The sequence below is a fragment of the Oncorhynchus gorbuscha genome, unplaced genomic scaffold (genome assembly GCF_021184085.1).
Source record: "Oncorhynchus gorbuscha isolate QuinsamMale2020 ecotype Even-year unplaced genomic scaffold, OgorEven_v1.0 Un_scaffold_3557, whole genome shotgun sequence".
In the NCBI taxonomy this organism is placed as follows: domain Eukaryota; kingdom Metazoa; phylum Chordata; class Actinopteri; order Salmoniformes; family Salmonidae; genus Oncorhynchus; species Oncorhynchus gorbuscha.
This window is the reverse complement of record NW_025747765.1, coordinates 16,226-32,078: the sequence shown is the minus strand read 5'-3', so window position 1 is coordinate 32,078 and position 15,853 is coordinate 16,226. Positions and strand designations below refer to the sequence as shown.

General features: G+C 50.4%; 1 protein-coding gene across 1 annotated transcript; it reads right to left on the bottom strand.

Annotated features, from left to right (window-relative positions):
- Nucleotides 1–1,282: 1,282 nt before the first annotated feature.
- On the bottom strand, nt 1,283–15,280 carry LOC124027921 (retinoid-inducible serine carboxypeptidase-like). The gene is made up of 13 exons (XM_046340125.1): nt 15,123–15,280; nt 14,573–14,712; nt 14,045–14,134; nt 13,755–13,910; nt 11,512–11,586; nt 6,555–6,627; nt 4,814–4,851; nt 4,316–4,444; nt 4,064–4,148; nt 3,729–3,842; nt 3,049–3,186; nt 2,231–2,394; nt 1,283–1,679 (listed from the first exon to the last, which is right to left on the bottom strand). The coding sequence occupies exons 1-13, from the start codon at nt 15,187–15,189 to the stop codon at nt 1,617–1,619; spliced, it is 1,332 nt and encodes a 443-aa protein (XP_046196081.1). The 5' UTR covers nt 15,190–15,280; the 3' UTR covers nt 1,283–1,616.
- Nucleotides 15,281–15,853: the final 573 nt, after the last annotated feature.

Sequence of the window (15,853 nt, the reverse complement as noted above, 5' to 3'; positions counted from 1 at the left end):
GGTGATTCTTCCTGATTGCCATATCTGACAGAGCCATTCCAGCTGGCATCAGAGAGAGTGTGTGTGTGTGTGTGTGTGTACGTACTAGAGCTGGGACGATAAACCAAAAAATTACAGACACCATCTTCCTCATACCAAATCGTTTTGGGTTATTTTGCTACACTACGTTCCTGTGGATTGTTCTAGAACCATTCTTTGGGGGAATTTTGCTACACAACGTTCCTGTGGATTGTTCTAGAACCATTCTTTGGGGGGATTTTGCTACACAACGTTCCTGTGGATTGTTCTAGAACCATTATCTGGTCAACAGTAATAGCCTATGCATCGTTGTTGATTCCTGCTATGAAAAGTCTCAGCCTGTCCCTCAGGGCTGGCAGCAGGATGAATCAGTTGGACTGGCATTTGATTTCCATAAGAAGACACATGTTTTCTTCACGGGACTTCCTGTGTGTGAAGACATGTCATTTAACTGTGAAAATGTATGACCTTTTAATGTGGCATGAACACTACATGTCTGGTTTTATCTGATTGTCAAACAAATCACCATGAAGTAGGTTAGTATTGATCTTCATGCTTGAGGGACACATGATATTCTAGGAGATTTAAATGTTGGTCAAAAGGGAAATAAAATTATGATGAGGGGAGAACGAAACTACCTGTGTCCTAGCTAGCTAGCAACCAGTGTTACCGCTGCCTCCCGCCTTGTGTAAGGGAGTCCTAGCTACCAACCAGTTACCGCTGCCTCCCGCCTTGTGTACCGGAGTCCTAGCTACCAACCAGTTACCGCTGCCTCCCGCCTTGTGTACCGGAGTCCTAGCTAGCTACCAACCAGTTACCGCTGCCTCCCGCCTTGTGTACCGGAGTCCTAGCTAGCTACCAACCAGTTACCGCTGCCTCCCGCCTTGTGTACCGGAGTCCTAGCTAGCTACCAACCAGTTACCGCTGCCTCCCGCCTTGTGTACCGGAGTCCTAGCTAGCTACCAACCAGTTACTGCTGCCTCCCGCCTTGTGTAACGGAGTCCTAGCTACCAACCAACCAGTTACCGCTGCCTCCATCCTTGTGTACCGGAATCTTACTTTTTGGATCGTAGTCTACCATCTCAGTTGTCTTACCTGGCCCTGGAAACACACGTCTAGAGCCCTGCCGCTAATTTACATTTAAAAATGGGTCATTTAGCAGACGCTCTTATTCCCTCATCTTACAGAAGATGCTCTTATTAGTTCTTCGCTAGTGTAAAGTAACTGACCATAAACATTAAACATGAATGTAAAGCTAGATAGCTAGCTCTTCGCTAATGTAAAGTAACTAACCATTAAACATGATAGCTAGCTCTTCGCTAATGTAAAGTAACTAACCATTAAACATGATAGCTAGCTCTTCGCTAATGTAAAGTAACTCACTATTAAACACAGTAGTTACATTCATCACGATAGGACTTTTAGTCCATGTGGTCCGGCTTTAGCACACCTCCCCCAAAATAACTGATTTAACAATATTGCAAAAAAATAAAAAAGGAAATATATCATAATCTGGATTGGTTTGTCTCCATATCGTCCAGCTCTAGTGTGTGCGGTATGCGTGTGTGTGTTATTAAGTGAGAGAGTGTGTGTGTGTGTCAGTCCTGCTGTGTGATCATCTTCAGCATCTGCAGTGCCATGGGTCCCTGGTCCGAGGGGATCTGATAACAGAGAGAGAGCAATGAATCATGGGAGTGCAAGACAAAAAGGGATACTAGGGGAGGATCTCAATTGCATAACCTTTCTCCTTGTCTCCTTCTCAAAACCCATTGGATGAGAAAGCCAGAGGCCCCTCCCCTCTTATCTTCTCCTCCAACAGGCTTTGAGAAGGAGAGAGGACGCAATTGAGATATTCCCAATGAAAGGCTATAATGACTGAATACTGGGGTTCAATCTTCTGCATCACCTTCCTACTCAGACACTAGGCTCACGTCCCAATAATCTCTCCCTCCTGAAGTGTACACTCATTCACTACTCTCCACCATTGTAAAAACCAAGGGATTTATGTAGGCATGGGCTATAGAGGATGTTTCCATATACCAGTCATTTTGTTTCAAACCCACGAAGGGAAGTAAAACAAGGTTGCACTTTGGGAGAAAAGGAGAGATCAATATTACTGTTCCAACTGATGCTTGACCCCGTCTGAAAAGCTAATAAATATAATGTTGAAAAGAAAAAAGAGATTTTAGGACACACGTTTCTGTTTCCTCACCATGTGACCAGCCTTAAGGATCCAGTAGAAGGAGAAGTTCTTGTAGGTCTTGTAGAAGGCGCCGGTCACCCCCGGGAAGGCAGGGTCATTAAGGGCGGTCCATTTCATTTGGCTGAAGCTCTGGAGCCCCAACCACTTCAGCTGCTTCACCCATTGCTCCTGACCTGTGATAAGACATAATCAATCAATCAGTAATCAATTGATCATCTGTATCCAAATCAACAATCCTCATGTATGAAAGTATCAGGGACCAATAGTCAATGTATTAATGGTAATATTGATTAATGGTTGACTGCACTATAGTCAGGGTTGGGGAGTAACGGATTATAAAAAATAAAATAAAAAATCTGTTACCAGCTAAAATATAATCAGATGACTACAGATACTTTTGAAAAACTAGATCACTCAGATTTCTTTTAAATTCAGAAATAATGTTTGCGTAAGTCTTCAACATTGAAAAAAGGAGTAAATTTGTTCCACCTGAGACAGTCTGACCACCAATCAGAAACCACTATGATGACACCAAATGATCCACGTCGCCCCCCCCCCCGCGTCCAGATCCACATTGGGCCCCCCCCCATCCACATCACACCCTGTCAAGCTGCTACTAACTGATTTCATTCAGAAAGTAACATCCCCCGGACACCTCCCCGGACGACACCTCCCCGGACGACACCTCCCGGACGACACCTCCCGGACGACACCTCCCCGGTCTCCACTGTTTATGCTTCAACAGATTTCACTACAAAATGTAAGTGTTGCATGATGATTCTGTGCCCCTCCACCGGTAAACAACTCTCGCTAGGGGAATCACTGACCCATGGTGTCCACTATGAGGTCCAGCTGTCCGTTGTAGACAGTGACGTTGACCCCGGCATCCAACAGCTGATCCACCACGTCCACCACTGGCTTCATGAAGTCACCTGACATGCTGCTGAACACTGCCTCAGCCTGACCTAGAGGGGGGAAGGGGGTGAGAGAGGAGGGTGAGAGATTGAGAAGTGGAGCGGGAGATATGAGAGACGTCAGAGAGAAGGGTGAGAGATTGAGAAGTGGAGCAGGAGAGAGGTCAGAGAGGAGGACACACTTATTTTTAAAGAAAAGGTGCAATATGCAACCATTTCCTGGTTACATTTAAAAAATGTATATATATATATACTTTTAAATAGTTCACCTAATTTCGGTTTGTGACAAAACAGTCATTGTGTAGAGAATCATTGTACCATCTAAAGCGCGGTGCAACAGCTTTCCATAACCAAAAATATTGTATTTGAGCTGTTTGAAGATGGTGTACAAGACACACAAAATGTAACTTAAGAATGTGACGCATAGAAATAGCACACCTAGAATAGATCTACCGCTTCTTAGACTTCCTTTCAAGTAGAATGACAGATTTATAAAACATATGTCTATGCGAATTTGGTCGGGTTGCCAAAAAAGTTAAATATAAGCACTTTTTAAAATGAATCAATTTTTTGACTCAGTAGCAGTGTCTTACCTCCCCAGGTGACATTCTGAGGGATGATTCCCAGCTTCTTCCTGATTGGCCCGTTCATCAACTGGCTCAGTGATTGGCGGTGGAGGGGGCTAATGTGGTGCCGCATCAGCAGGGCTGTGGGAGGGACCACGAAAAGTAAACCAACTTAAAAAACAGGAAGTGACAGTGTAATCTAGAAAGGACAATCTTTTCACAGATTGTATATTTTGTATCAAAACTTGTTTTACTTGTGTTTTAAAATATGTCATACAATATGTACCAGGATGTTCAAATAAACCATTTGTTTGTTTGTTTGTTATTCTCTGGTTTAAGACGGAACTGAAAAGGCATCTTACAGAGGAATCCTTCTCCAGCCACGGAGGACATCTCCTCATCAGGTTCCTGGGTGAGGATGTTGTAGAAGTTGACTCCGTTTGTGTTCTGAAATCAGACGGGAGCTGAATGACCATGGAGTTCACACACACACACACACACACACACACACACACACAACTGACCCATTCCACAACACTCTGTGATTCACACCAACACACACCACTGACCCGTTCCACGACACTCTCAGTGATTCACACACACACAAAACTGACCTGTTCCACGACACTCTCAGTGACAGACCAGAGCTCTGTGGCCTTCAGGTACTGCCCCTGATCCACTGCCTGCTTCACCGCCTCTGCTGCACTGCTCACCTCCCGCAGGCCGTAGTCATCTAGCAGGGACTGGAGGACAATGGGGAGACGGGTCAGAGAACTACATTACCCAACATGCACCACTGTTCACCTCCCGCAGGCCGTAGTCATCTAGCAGGGACTGGAGGACAATGGGGAGACAGTCGAAGAAGAGAAACTACAATACCTAGGTACCAAAACAAGCTGCATTTTGTATTCTCCAGACTTTAAACAACCCAGTCTGCAGAAAGAACTACATAGAATGTAAAACGCATCAAAAGCTAAATGTGCCTGTAAACAAACAAACATGGAAAACGCATTTTACTAGGCTGTGTGTGTGTGTGTGTGTGTGTGTGTGTGTGTGTGTGTGTGTGTGTGTGTCTGTGTCTGTCTGTCTGCGTGTGTGTGTGAGAGACTCACCGTGGTGTACAGATAAGGACCCCAGGTCATAACAGAGTCTGCAGATGAAGAGGAGAAGAACGTTTGCTTTGCTGTGCAGTTCATTAGGCACCGAATGGGGACAATAACAACATGGGAAACGGAAGGGGACTACCTGGACTCGTCCAATACAGTGGTGCCATACTGAACACTACCCAGGGTTATACAGTCAGTAGGAAACACACTGGTTAGCTAGCCAGGGTCATACCGTCAGTAGGGAACACACTGGTTAGCTAGCCAGGGTCATACCGTCAGTAGGGAACACACTGGTTAGCTAGCCAGGGTTATACCGTCAGTAGGGAACACACTGGTTAGCTAGCCAGGGTCATACCGTCAGTAGGGAACACACTGGTTAGCTAGCCAGGGTCATACCGTCAGTAGGGAACACACTGGTTAGCTAGCCAGGGTTATACCGTCAGTAGGGAACACACTGGTTAGCTAGCCAGGGTTATACCGTCAGTAGGGAACACACTGGTTAGCTAGCCAGGGTCATACCGTCAGTAGGGAACACACTGGTTAGCTAGCCAGGGTCATACCGTCAGTAGGGAACACACTGGTTAGCTAGCCAGGGTTATACCGTCAGTAGGGAACACACTGGTTAGCTAGTCAGGGTCATACCGTCAGTAGGGAACACACTGGTTAGCTAGCCAGGGTTATACCGTCAGTAGGGAACACACTGGTTAGCTAGCCAGGGTCATACCGTCAGTAGGAAACACACTGGTTAGCTAGCCAGGGTCATACAGTCAGTAGGGAACACACTGGTTAGCTAGCCAGGGTTATACCGTCAGTAGGGAACACACTGGTTAGCTAGCCAGGGGGGGGGGGGTGGAACAACGCAGAAGCAACCAGGGCTGAAACCGAAAGGGGACCTACCTGAACTTCTCCAATAAGAAATGAGTGTTCACGTTGCAAAAACAGTTTGCTACGGGTGTGCACTTATGAACACACCCCTGGTGACTTTGACCGGAACAGTACAACAACCCCCTCATGCATGAAGCTGTTCTGAGCCGTCCAGACAAGGGTTTTTACAAGAGGAGAAACCTGCAGCAGTAGATTAACCGTTTGTTCAGTCAGTCACATGACCACACAGGGAACAACAGCGGAGAACCAAATTACACCTTATTTCCTGTTAGGCCACTACGGTTGACCAGGACCCATAGGGCTCTTGACGTAAGTAGTACCCTATATAGGGAATAGTGTGGCATTTGGTACGCAGTGTGTTCACGTGTGGTTAGTGAGCCTGAACTGGACACTAGTGGTAAATCTCAGGCGTTTCAGGGTTAGAGTAGACCTTTCTGGCCAATACAGTGTTGTACAGACTGGTCTGACTTTTAAACAGCTGTCTGCTGAAGGTTTTATCAGACATGTTCTGATATTCACAAGGGAAAAGTCACGTCCCCACGCTCTAAGTGGGCGTCCCCACGCTCTAAGTGGGCGTCCCCACGCTCTAAGTGGGCGTCCCCACGCTCTAAGTGGGCGTCCCCACGCTCTAAGTGGGCGTCCCCACGCTCTAAGTGGGCGTCCCCACGCTCTAAGTGGGCGTCCCCACGCTCTAAGTGGGCGTCCCCACGCTCTAAGTGGGCGTCCCCACGCTCTAAGTGGGCGTCCCCACGCTCTAAGTGGGCGTCCTGACGCTCTAAGTGGGCGTTCCGACGCTCTAAGTGGGCGTTCCGACGCTCTAAGTGGGTGTCTGGATGTTCCGTGCTCTGAGGTAAATACTGACCCAGTGGAGAGATCCAAGAGTCTCCCAGAGCCACTCCGACAAAGTTACACTTCAGGGTTCCTTTTTCTACGGCCTAGAGAGAGAGAGAGATGTGTTACAGACAATTAGAGAGAGTGTGTGACACACACAATTACTAGTCTTTAACATGCCATTACTAACAGTCATTTTACAACTGGTACCAGAATTCTCGTTATGTATTGTAATTGCTGTTAATATTATTACCACCACAAAGATAATTATTATTGCTTCACCACTAACAGCCGAGTATATTCCGGTCTTATTTGACCATCGTTGTTACACGTTTACTTTGATTCATGGGAAGGTTTTACTTTTGTGGTGCCGATGAAGTGAAGTCCCCCTCAGTTCCCCTCATTTGGGGTCGATGGAGAACAGAGCCGATGAAGTGAAGTCCCCCTCAGTTCCCCTCAGTTGGGGTCGATGGAGAACAGAGCAGATGAAGAGAAGTCCCCCTCATTTGGGGTTGATGGAAAACAGAGCCGATGAAGTGAAGTCCCCCTCAGTTGGGGTCGATGGAGAACAGAGCCGATGAAGTGAAGTCCCCCTCATTTGGGGTTGATGGAAAACAGAGCCGATGAAGTGAAGTCCCCCTCAGTTGGGGTCGATGGAGAACAGAGCCGATGAAGTGAAGTCCCCCTCAGTTGGGGTTGATGGAGAACAGAGCAGATGAAGTGAAGTCCCCCTCAGTTCCCCTCAGTTGGGGTCGATGGAGAACAGAGCAGATGAAGTGAAGTCCCCCTCAGTTGGGGTTGATGGAGAACAGAGTGCTACATCCCAGATGTACAGGTCCGTATTTGACGGCGCCCCTTTCGAGCGATCACAAGACGAATAAACTGCTCTACCTTTACGACTGAATGTCCTGAGGAGGTCAGAAGACAGTCTGTCAGCAGTACACCTTGTCATCTGCATGGGTTACCACCAGCCAGGCTTGAGAGCCAAGAGACGCGTACCAAGAGACGCGTACAGAGACGCGTACCAAGAGACGCAGAGACGCGTACCAAGAGACGAGAGACGGGTACCAAGAGACGCCAATAGAGAAGACAGTCTGCGCGTACCAAGAGACGAGACGCGTGAGACGCGTACCAAGAGGACGCGTACCAAGAGACGCGTACCAAGAGACGCGTACCAAGAGACGCGTACCAAGAGACGGGTACCAAGAGACGCAGAGACGCGTACCAAGAGACGCAGAGACGCGTACCAAGAGACGCAGAGACGCGTACCAAGAGACACGTACCAAGAGACGCGTACCAAGAGACGGGTACCAAGAGACGCAGAGACGCGTACCAAGAGACGGGTACCAAGAGACGCGTACCAAGAGACGAGACGGGTACCAAGAGACGCGTACCAAGAGACGGGTACCAAGAGACGAGACGGGTACCAAGAGACGCGTACCAAGAGACGCGTACCAAGAGACGCGTACCAAGAGACGCGTACCAAGAGACGCGTACCAAGAGACGCGTACCAAGAGACGCGTACCAAGAGACGCGTACCAAGAGGCAGCGTACCAAGACGCGTGCAAGAGACGCTGACGCGTACCAAGAGACGCGTAGAGACAAGAGACGCGTACCAAGAGACGCAGAGACGTACCAAGAGACGCGTACCAAGAGACGCGAGGCGACCAAGAGACGCGCGCGTACCAAGAGACGCGTACCAAGAGACGCGTACCAAGAGACGCGTACCAAGAGACGCGTACCAAGAGACGCGTACCAAGAGACGGCGTACCAAGAGACGCGGTACCAAGAGACGCGAGACGTACCAGGAGACGCAGAGACGCCAAGAGGCACAAGAGACGCGTACCAAGAGACGCGTACCAAGAGACGCGTACCAAGAGACGCGTACCAAGAGACGCGTACCAAGAGACGCGTACCAAGAGACCAAGAGACGCGTACCAAGAGACGCGCGTAAGAGACGCGTACCAAGAGACGCGTACCAAGAGACGCGTACCAAGGAGAGACGCACCAAGAGACGCAGAGACGCGTACCAAGAGACGCGTACCAAGAGACGGGTACCAAGAGACGAGAGACGCGTACCAGAGACGCGTGCCAAGAGACGCGTACCAAGAGACGCAGAGACGCGTACCAGGAGACGCAGAGACGTGTACCAAGAGACGCATACCAGGAGACGCAGAGACGCGTACCAAGAGACGCAGAGACGCGTACCAAGAGACGCGTACCAAGAGACGCGTACCAAGAGACGCGTACCAAGAGACGCGTACCAAGAGACGGGTACCAAGAGACGGGTACCAAGAGACGCAGAGACGCGTACCAAGAGACGCAGAGACGCGTACCAAGAGACGCGTACCAAGAGACGCAGAGACGCGTACCAAGAGACGCAGAGACGCGTACCAAGAGACGCGTACCAAGAGACGCAGAGACGCGTACCAGGAGACGCAGAGACGTGTACCAAGAGACGCGTACCAGGAGACGCAGAGACGCGTACCAAGAGACGCAGAGACGCGTACCAAGAGACGCGCGTACCAAGACCAAGAGACGCGCGTACCAAGAGACGCAGAGACGCGTACCAAGAGACGCGTACCAAGAGACGCGGTACCAAGAGACGGGTACCAAGAGACGGGTACCAAGAGACGGGTACCAAGAGACGGGTACCAAGAGACGGGTACCAAGAGACGGGTACCAAGAGACGGGTACCAAGAGACGCAGAGACGCGTACCAAGAGACGCAGAGACGCGTACCAAGAGACGCAGAGACGCGTACCAAGAGACGCGTACCAAGAGACGCAGAGACGCGTACCAAGAGACGCAGAGACGCGTACCAAGAGACGCGTACCAGGAGACGCAGAGACGCGTACCAGGAGACGCAGAGACGCGTACCAGGAGACGCGTACCAGGAGACGCGTACCAAGAGACGCGTACCAAGAGACGCGTACCAAGAGACGCGTACCAGGAGACGCGTACCAAGAGACGCGTACCAGGAGACGCGTACCAGGAGACGCGTACCAAGAGACGCAGAGACGCGTACCAGGAGACGCGTACCAAGAGACGCGTACCAAGAGACGCGTACCAAGAGACGCAGAGACGCGTACCAAGAGACGCAGAGACGCGTACCAAGAGACGCAGAGACGCGTACCAAGAGACGCGTACCAAGAGACGCAGAGACGCGTACCAAGAGACGCGTACCAAGAGACGCAGAGACGCGTACCAAGAGACGCAGAGACGCGTACCAAGAGACGCGTACCAAGAGACGCGTAGAGACGCGTACCAGAGACGCGTACCAAGAGACGCGTACCAAGAGACGCGTACCAAGAGACGACGCGTACCAAGAGACGCGTACCAAGAGACGCGTACGCAGAGACGCGTACCAAGAGACGCAGAGACGCGTACCAAGAGACGCAGAGACGCAGAGACGCGTACCAAGAGACGCGTACCAGGAGACGCGTACCAAGAGACGCGTACCAAGAGACGCGTACCAGGAGACGCAGAGACGCGTACCAAGAGACGCAGAGACGCGTACCAAGAGACGCGTACCAGGAGACGCAGAGACGCAGAGACGCGTACCAGGAGACGCAGAGACGCGTACCAAGAGACGCAGAGACGCGTACCAAGAGACGCAGAGACGCGTACCAAGAGACGCAGAGACGCGTACCAAGAGACGCAGAGACGCGTACCAAGAGACGCGTACCAGGAGACGCGTACCAGGAGACGCGTACCAAGAGACGCGTACCAAGAGACGCGTACCAAGAGACGCGTACCAAGAGACGCGTATTGAAAGAGAGAAAGAGTCTGACTTTTTCGTCCCATTTTTTTGTGACAAAGAGAAAATGGAGCCAATAGCACAAAATGACAAAGTAAACACGTTTTCTTAAACACTGTTATTTTATATGAACCTTTATTTAACTAGGCAAGTCAGTTAAGAACAAATTATTAATTTGTGACTGTAATGATAACGGAGCAAGTGACTGTAATGATAACGGAGCAAGTGACTGTAATGATAACGGAGCAAGATGACGGAGCAATGATAAATGATAACGGAGCAAGTGACTAATGATAACGGAGCAAGTGACTAATGATAACGGAGCAAGTGACTAATGATAACTAATGATAGCAGCAAGTGACTAATGATAACGGAGTAAGTGACTAATGATAACGGAGTAATTGCCTGTAATGATAATGGAGTAATTGACTGTTCATTAAGACAATTGTTGATATAGGATTAAGTGGTATAACGGCTAGTGATAACTACCGATAAAGTTTATTCAAAAGGTCTCCAATCCAACCCTTAAATGGTGACCCTCAGATTCATTTGGATAGGATAACCTAATTTTATTTGATTTATTTCACCTTTATTTAACCAGGTAGGCAAGTTGAGAACAAGTTCTCATTTACAATATCGACCTGGCCAAGATAAAGCAAAGCAATTCGACAGATACAATGACACAGAGTTACACATGGAGTAAAACATACAGTCAATAATACAGTAACCAAATCAGATCAATGAATTATTCCAGGAATTAACCAGTCAATTATTATCTTGAATATCATTAGCCAAGAGGCACAACTCCTCCCATGTCATTAAAGTATATTGAATTGAGAGAGACAGAGACAGCTAGAAAGGCCGAGACAGACAGGAACCCAAGGTACTGTGCTGACCAGTGTGGGTAGAGGTTTGAGGAAGTAGGCCCCAACTTAGCACCAGTCATTAGTTCCTCTCTGAGTCATGCATGGCTCAACACATGACAGTGAATATCAGTCTTTAGTTTGAAAACCCTGTTCCATTATCGAGTCAGGTACAACTGAGCTACCAGTTTCTCCATGCGTGGTTCCTATTCACTTACATACCAAGTGTTAGAACTGGAAAAGGTTTCCCCACAGCAGAGACAGAAGGTTCTCATCCCAAATGGCTCCACTACTCCCTTTAGAGTGCACTGCTTTCACCAGAGCCCATATACACTATACAGGGAATAGGATGCAATTTGTGCCTACCTTAGTGAGTTCCAGTGAGATCGCGGCAGCCATCTTCCCTCCATAGGACTCTGAGAATATGTAGAAGGGCACGCTCTAGAGAAGACAAAAAATAACAATAGGTTAAAAATCTATATTATTTTAAAAAATAATTTAAAAAATGTAAATTTAAAAAATGTAAATGTATTGAGTAGTTTGAGACAATACAGCCCCGACCCGTGTGAAGCTGAACCCACCCCTGGTGATCCGACCCGCGTGAAGCTGAACCCACCCGGAACTCTCCCCTGGTGATCCGACCCGTGTGAAGCTGAACTCACCCCTGGTGATCCGACCCGTGTGAAGCTGAACCCACCCGGAACTCACCCCTGGTGATCCGACCCGTGTGAGGCTGAACCCACCCCTGGTGAGGCTGAACCCACCCCTGGTGATCCGACCCGTGTGAGGCTGAACCCACCCCTGGTGATCCGACCCGTGTGAGGCTGAACCCACCCTGGTGATCCGACCCGTGTGAGGCTGAACCCACCCCTGGTGATCCGACCCGTGTGAGGCTGAACCCACCCCTGGTGATCCGACCCGTGTGAGGCTGAACCCACCCCTGGTGATCCGACCCGTGTGAGGCTGAACCCACCCCTGGTGATCCGACCCGTGTGAGGCTGAACCCACCCCTGGTGATCCGACCCGTGTGAGGCTGAACCCACCCCTGGTGATACGACCCGTGTGAGGCTGAACCCACCCCTGGTGACCCGACGACCCGTGTGAAGCTGAACCCACCCCTGGTGACCCGACGACCCGTGTGAAGCTGAACCCACCCCTGGTGACCCGACGACCCGTGTGATGCTGAACCCACCCCTGGTGACCCGACGACCCGTGTGAAGCTGAACCCACCCCTGGTGACCCGACCCGTGTGAAGCTGAACCCACCCCTGGTGACCCGACGACCCGTGTGAAGCTGAACCCACCCCTGGTGACCCGACCCGTGTGAAGCTGAACCCACCCCTGGTGACCCGACCCGTGTGAGGCTGAACCCACCCCTGGTGACCCGACCCGTGTGAGGCTGAACCCACCCCTGGTGACCCGACCCGTGTGAGGCTGAACCCACCCCTGGTGATCCGACCCGTGTGAGGCTGAACCCACCCCTGGTGATCCGACCCGTGTGAAGCTGAACCCACCCGGAACTCACCCCTGGTGACCCGACCCGTGTGAAGCTGAACCCACCCGGAACTCACCCCTGGTGATCCGACCCGTGTGAGGCTGAACCCACCCCTGGTGATCCGACCCGTGTGAGGCTGAACCCACCCCTGGTGATCCGACCCGTGTGAGGCTGAACCCACCCCTGGTGATCCGACCCGTGTGAAGCTGAACCCACCCGAACTCACCCTGGTGATCCGACCCGTGTGAGGCTGAACCCACCCCTGGTGATCCGACCCGTGTGAGGCTGAACCCACCCCTGGTGATCCGACCCGTGTGAGGCTGAACCCACCCCTGGTGATCCGACCCGTGTGAGGCTGAACCCACCCCTGGTGATCCGACCCGTGTGAGGCTGAACCCACCCCTGGTGATCCCCCGTGTGAGGCTGAACCCACCCCTGGTGAAGACCCGTGAACTGAACCCACCCCCACCCCTGGTGATCCGACGACCCGTGTGAAGCTGAACCCACCCTGGTGACCCGACGACCCGTGTGAAGCTGAACCCACCCCTGGTGACCCGACGACCCGTGTGAAGCTGAACCCACCCCTGGTGACCCGACGACCCGTGTGAAGCTGAACCCACCCCTGGTGACCCGACGACCCGTGTGAAGCTGAACCCACCCCTGGTGACCCGACGACCCGTGTGAAGCTGAACCCACCCTGGTGATCCGACCCGTGTGAAGCTGAACCCACCCCTGGTGATCCGACCCGTGTGAAGCTGAACCCACCCCTGGTGATCCGACCCGTGTGAAGCTGAACCCACCCCTGGTGACCCGACCCGTGTGAAGCTGAACCCACCCCTGGTGACCCGACCCGTGTGAAGCTGAACCCACCCCTGGTGACCCGACCCGTGTGAAGCTGAACCCACCCCTGGTGACCCGACCCGTGTGAAGCTGAACCCACCCCTGGTGACCCGACCCGTGTGAAGCTGAACCCACCCCTGGTGACCCGACCCGTGTGAAGCTGAACCCACCCCTGGTGACCCGACCCGTGTGAAGCTGAACCCACCCCTGGTGACCCAACCCGTGTGAGGCTGAACCCACCCTTGGTGATCCGACCCGTGTGAAGCTGAACCCACCTGGAACTGTTCCTCCTTGTTGAAGAAGTGTTTGAGCAGCACCAGCATGTCGGAGGCGACCGTAGACACGTCAGTAGCGAAGGCCTCGTCTGAGTCCGTGTAGCTGAAGCCTGTTCCTACCGGGTTATCAACGAACAATACACTGGAGTACTGAACCTGCAGGGGCAAAACACACACACCTTAAACACTGACATCACAGTTTCCATTGATGAGCCGTGTGTGTGTGTGTGTGTGTGTGTGTGTGTGTGTGTGTGTGTGTGTGTGTGTGTGTGTGTGTGTGTGTGGTTTACCCAGGAGTTTTTCCTAGGCTCAAGGTCTCTGTCCAGGGGTCCGATCTCCTCAAAGTTCCCGAAGCCACAGCCTGATCCTCCCGGGCCTCCCTGGAATGGAGACATGTACCACTATTAGAGATATATCCTCTACCCTCCCTCTCCCTGTAAGAGATACCTCCTCTACCCTCCCTCCCTCTCACTGTAAGAGATACAGAGGGAGGGATGGTAGAGGATGTATCTCTTGCAGTTCCACTCCAGTCATTATCATGAGCCTGCCCTCCCCAATTAAGGTGCTACCAACCACCTGTGGTGTAAGGTTACCCACTTGTAGCTAGGTAAGAGTCGTGTAGTGTAAGGTTACTCACTTCACTCCCAGATGGGTAAGAGAGTAGTATAGTGTAGACTAGTGTAGTGTAAGGTTACCCACTTCACTTCTAGATGGGTAAGAGAGTAGTATAGTGTAGACTAGTGTAGTGTAAGGTTACTCACTTCACTCCCAGATAGGTAAGAGAGTAGTATAGTGTAGACTAGTGTAAGGTTACTCACCTGCAGCCACATCACGAGAGGCAGCTGGGAGTAGCTGGCGGACGGGCTGTCAGCATAGTAAAGCCACCAGAACATATGTGCCCCCTCGCGTACGTCAACATATCCCCAGGATTCTTTTGATTTGAGGGGATTCGAGAACCCTGCAAACAAGAGTTGGAGACATTGAAATGATGTTATTAAAAATGCTGCGGTTGGTCTTTAAATGCAGTCTAATTGCAAAATCCCCAGCCCGGATTGCTGCAGCAGACGTCGTGGAACAGCGCAGTGGGGGGGGTTTCTGATCAGGAAAACGTTAACATTGTATCTAGCCAACTTTTGCTTTCACATTGAACGCTGACATGAAACCCGACCAAGTAAAGCACATTAATCGATTTAATCCATTTGATTGCTGGAGCCTGAGTCACCGTACTTAGCGGACTAAACTCTGTGGAGTCACCGTCGTGATTTCAAGCATGTTTGGATAACGGCGCAGTTAATATTCAAACTGGAATTGAACTATTTGAAACACAGATATATCGGACACAATCACTAGACAGAGCTAACTAATTACCTGTATCAATTGCCACGACAAGTAGCAACACAACGCTGCAAGCGCTTGTTTTCGTCAACCCCATCATCCCGACTTGATCACAAGAACTTCACAATGACAACACTTTTCATTACACTATTGTGTCATGTCAGACTTTAGTCACATGACTGACCGACTCCTCAGCTGACCAGAAAATGGGGAGAGACCATCAGGATATTTAGAGCCAATCAATGAGCATTGTGAAGCTAGCCACGCCTACCCTCCGCCTTGAATTGTGTCAAAATAAAAGTCCCGGGCAAAATGTCCTGTGAATTTTCCATATTAAAAGCCACGGAACACAGGAGCGGTATAAAATGAAGATTGACCAAGAAAAATACATTTATTTATCAAGTCATAAGAACGCAATGATGGTCGTATACTTCGGCCGGAGGACAAAAGAGCGAATCAAATGAATCAATCAATCTCAATCAATCAAACCTCCAAATCAAGTGACTTACTCTGGAAACTTTTTTTTCAAACAGCACCTAGCAACAAATTTAGCTACTTTTAAAACATTTATTTTGAACTTTTAGCGACTTTTGAAAAGTGACTCATGTTAAAATGCACGCATTTTCCCTCTAAATGACACAAAAACGTTTTTCTGTCACACACTCAGTCACAACACACGTGCCTGACTGTAAAAGTGCATTGTGAGTGACGTCAGCAGCAGGCGCTCAGCTCGTGCACAGGCAGCAGCAATTTCAACAAATTGC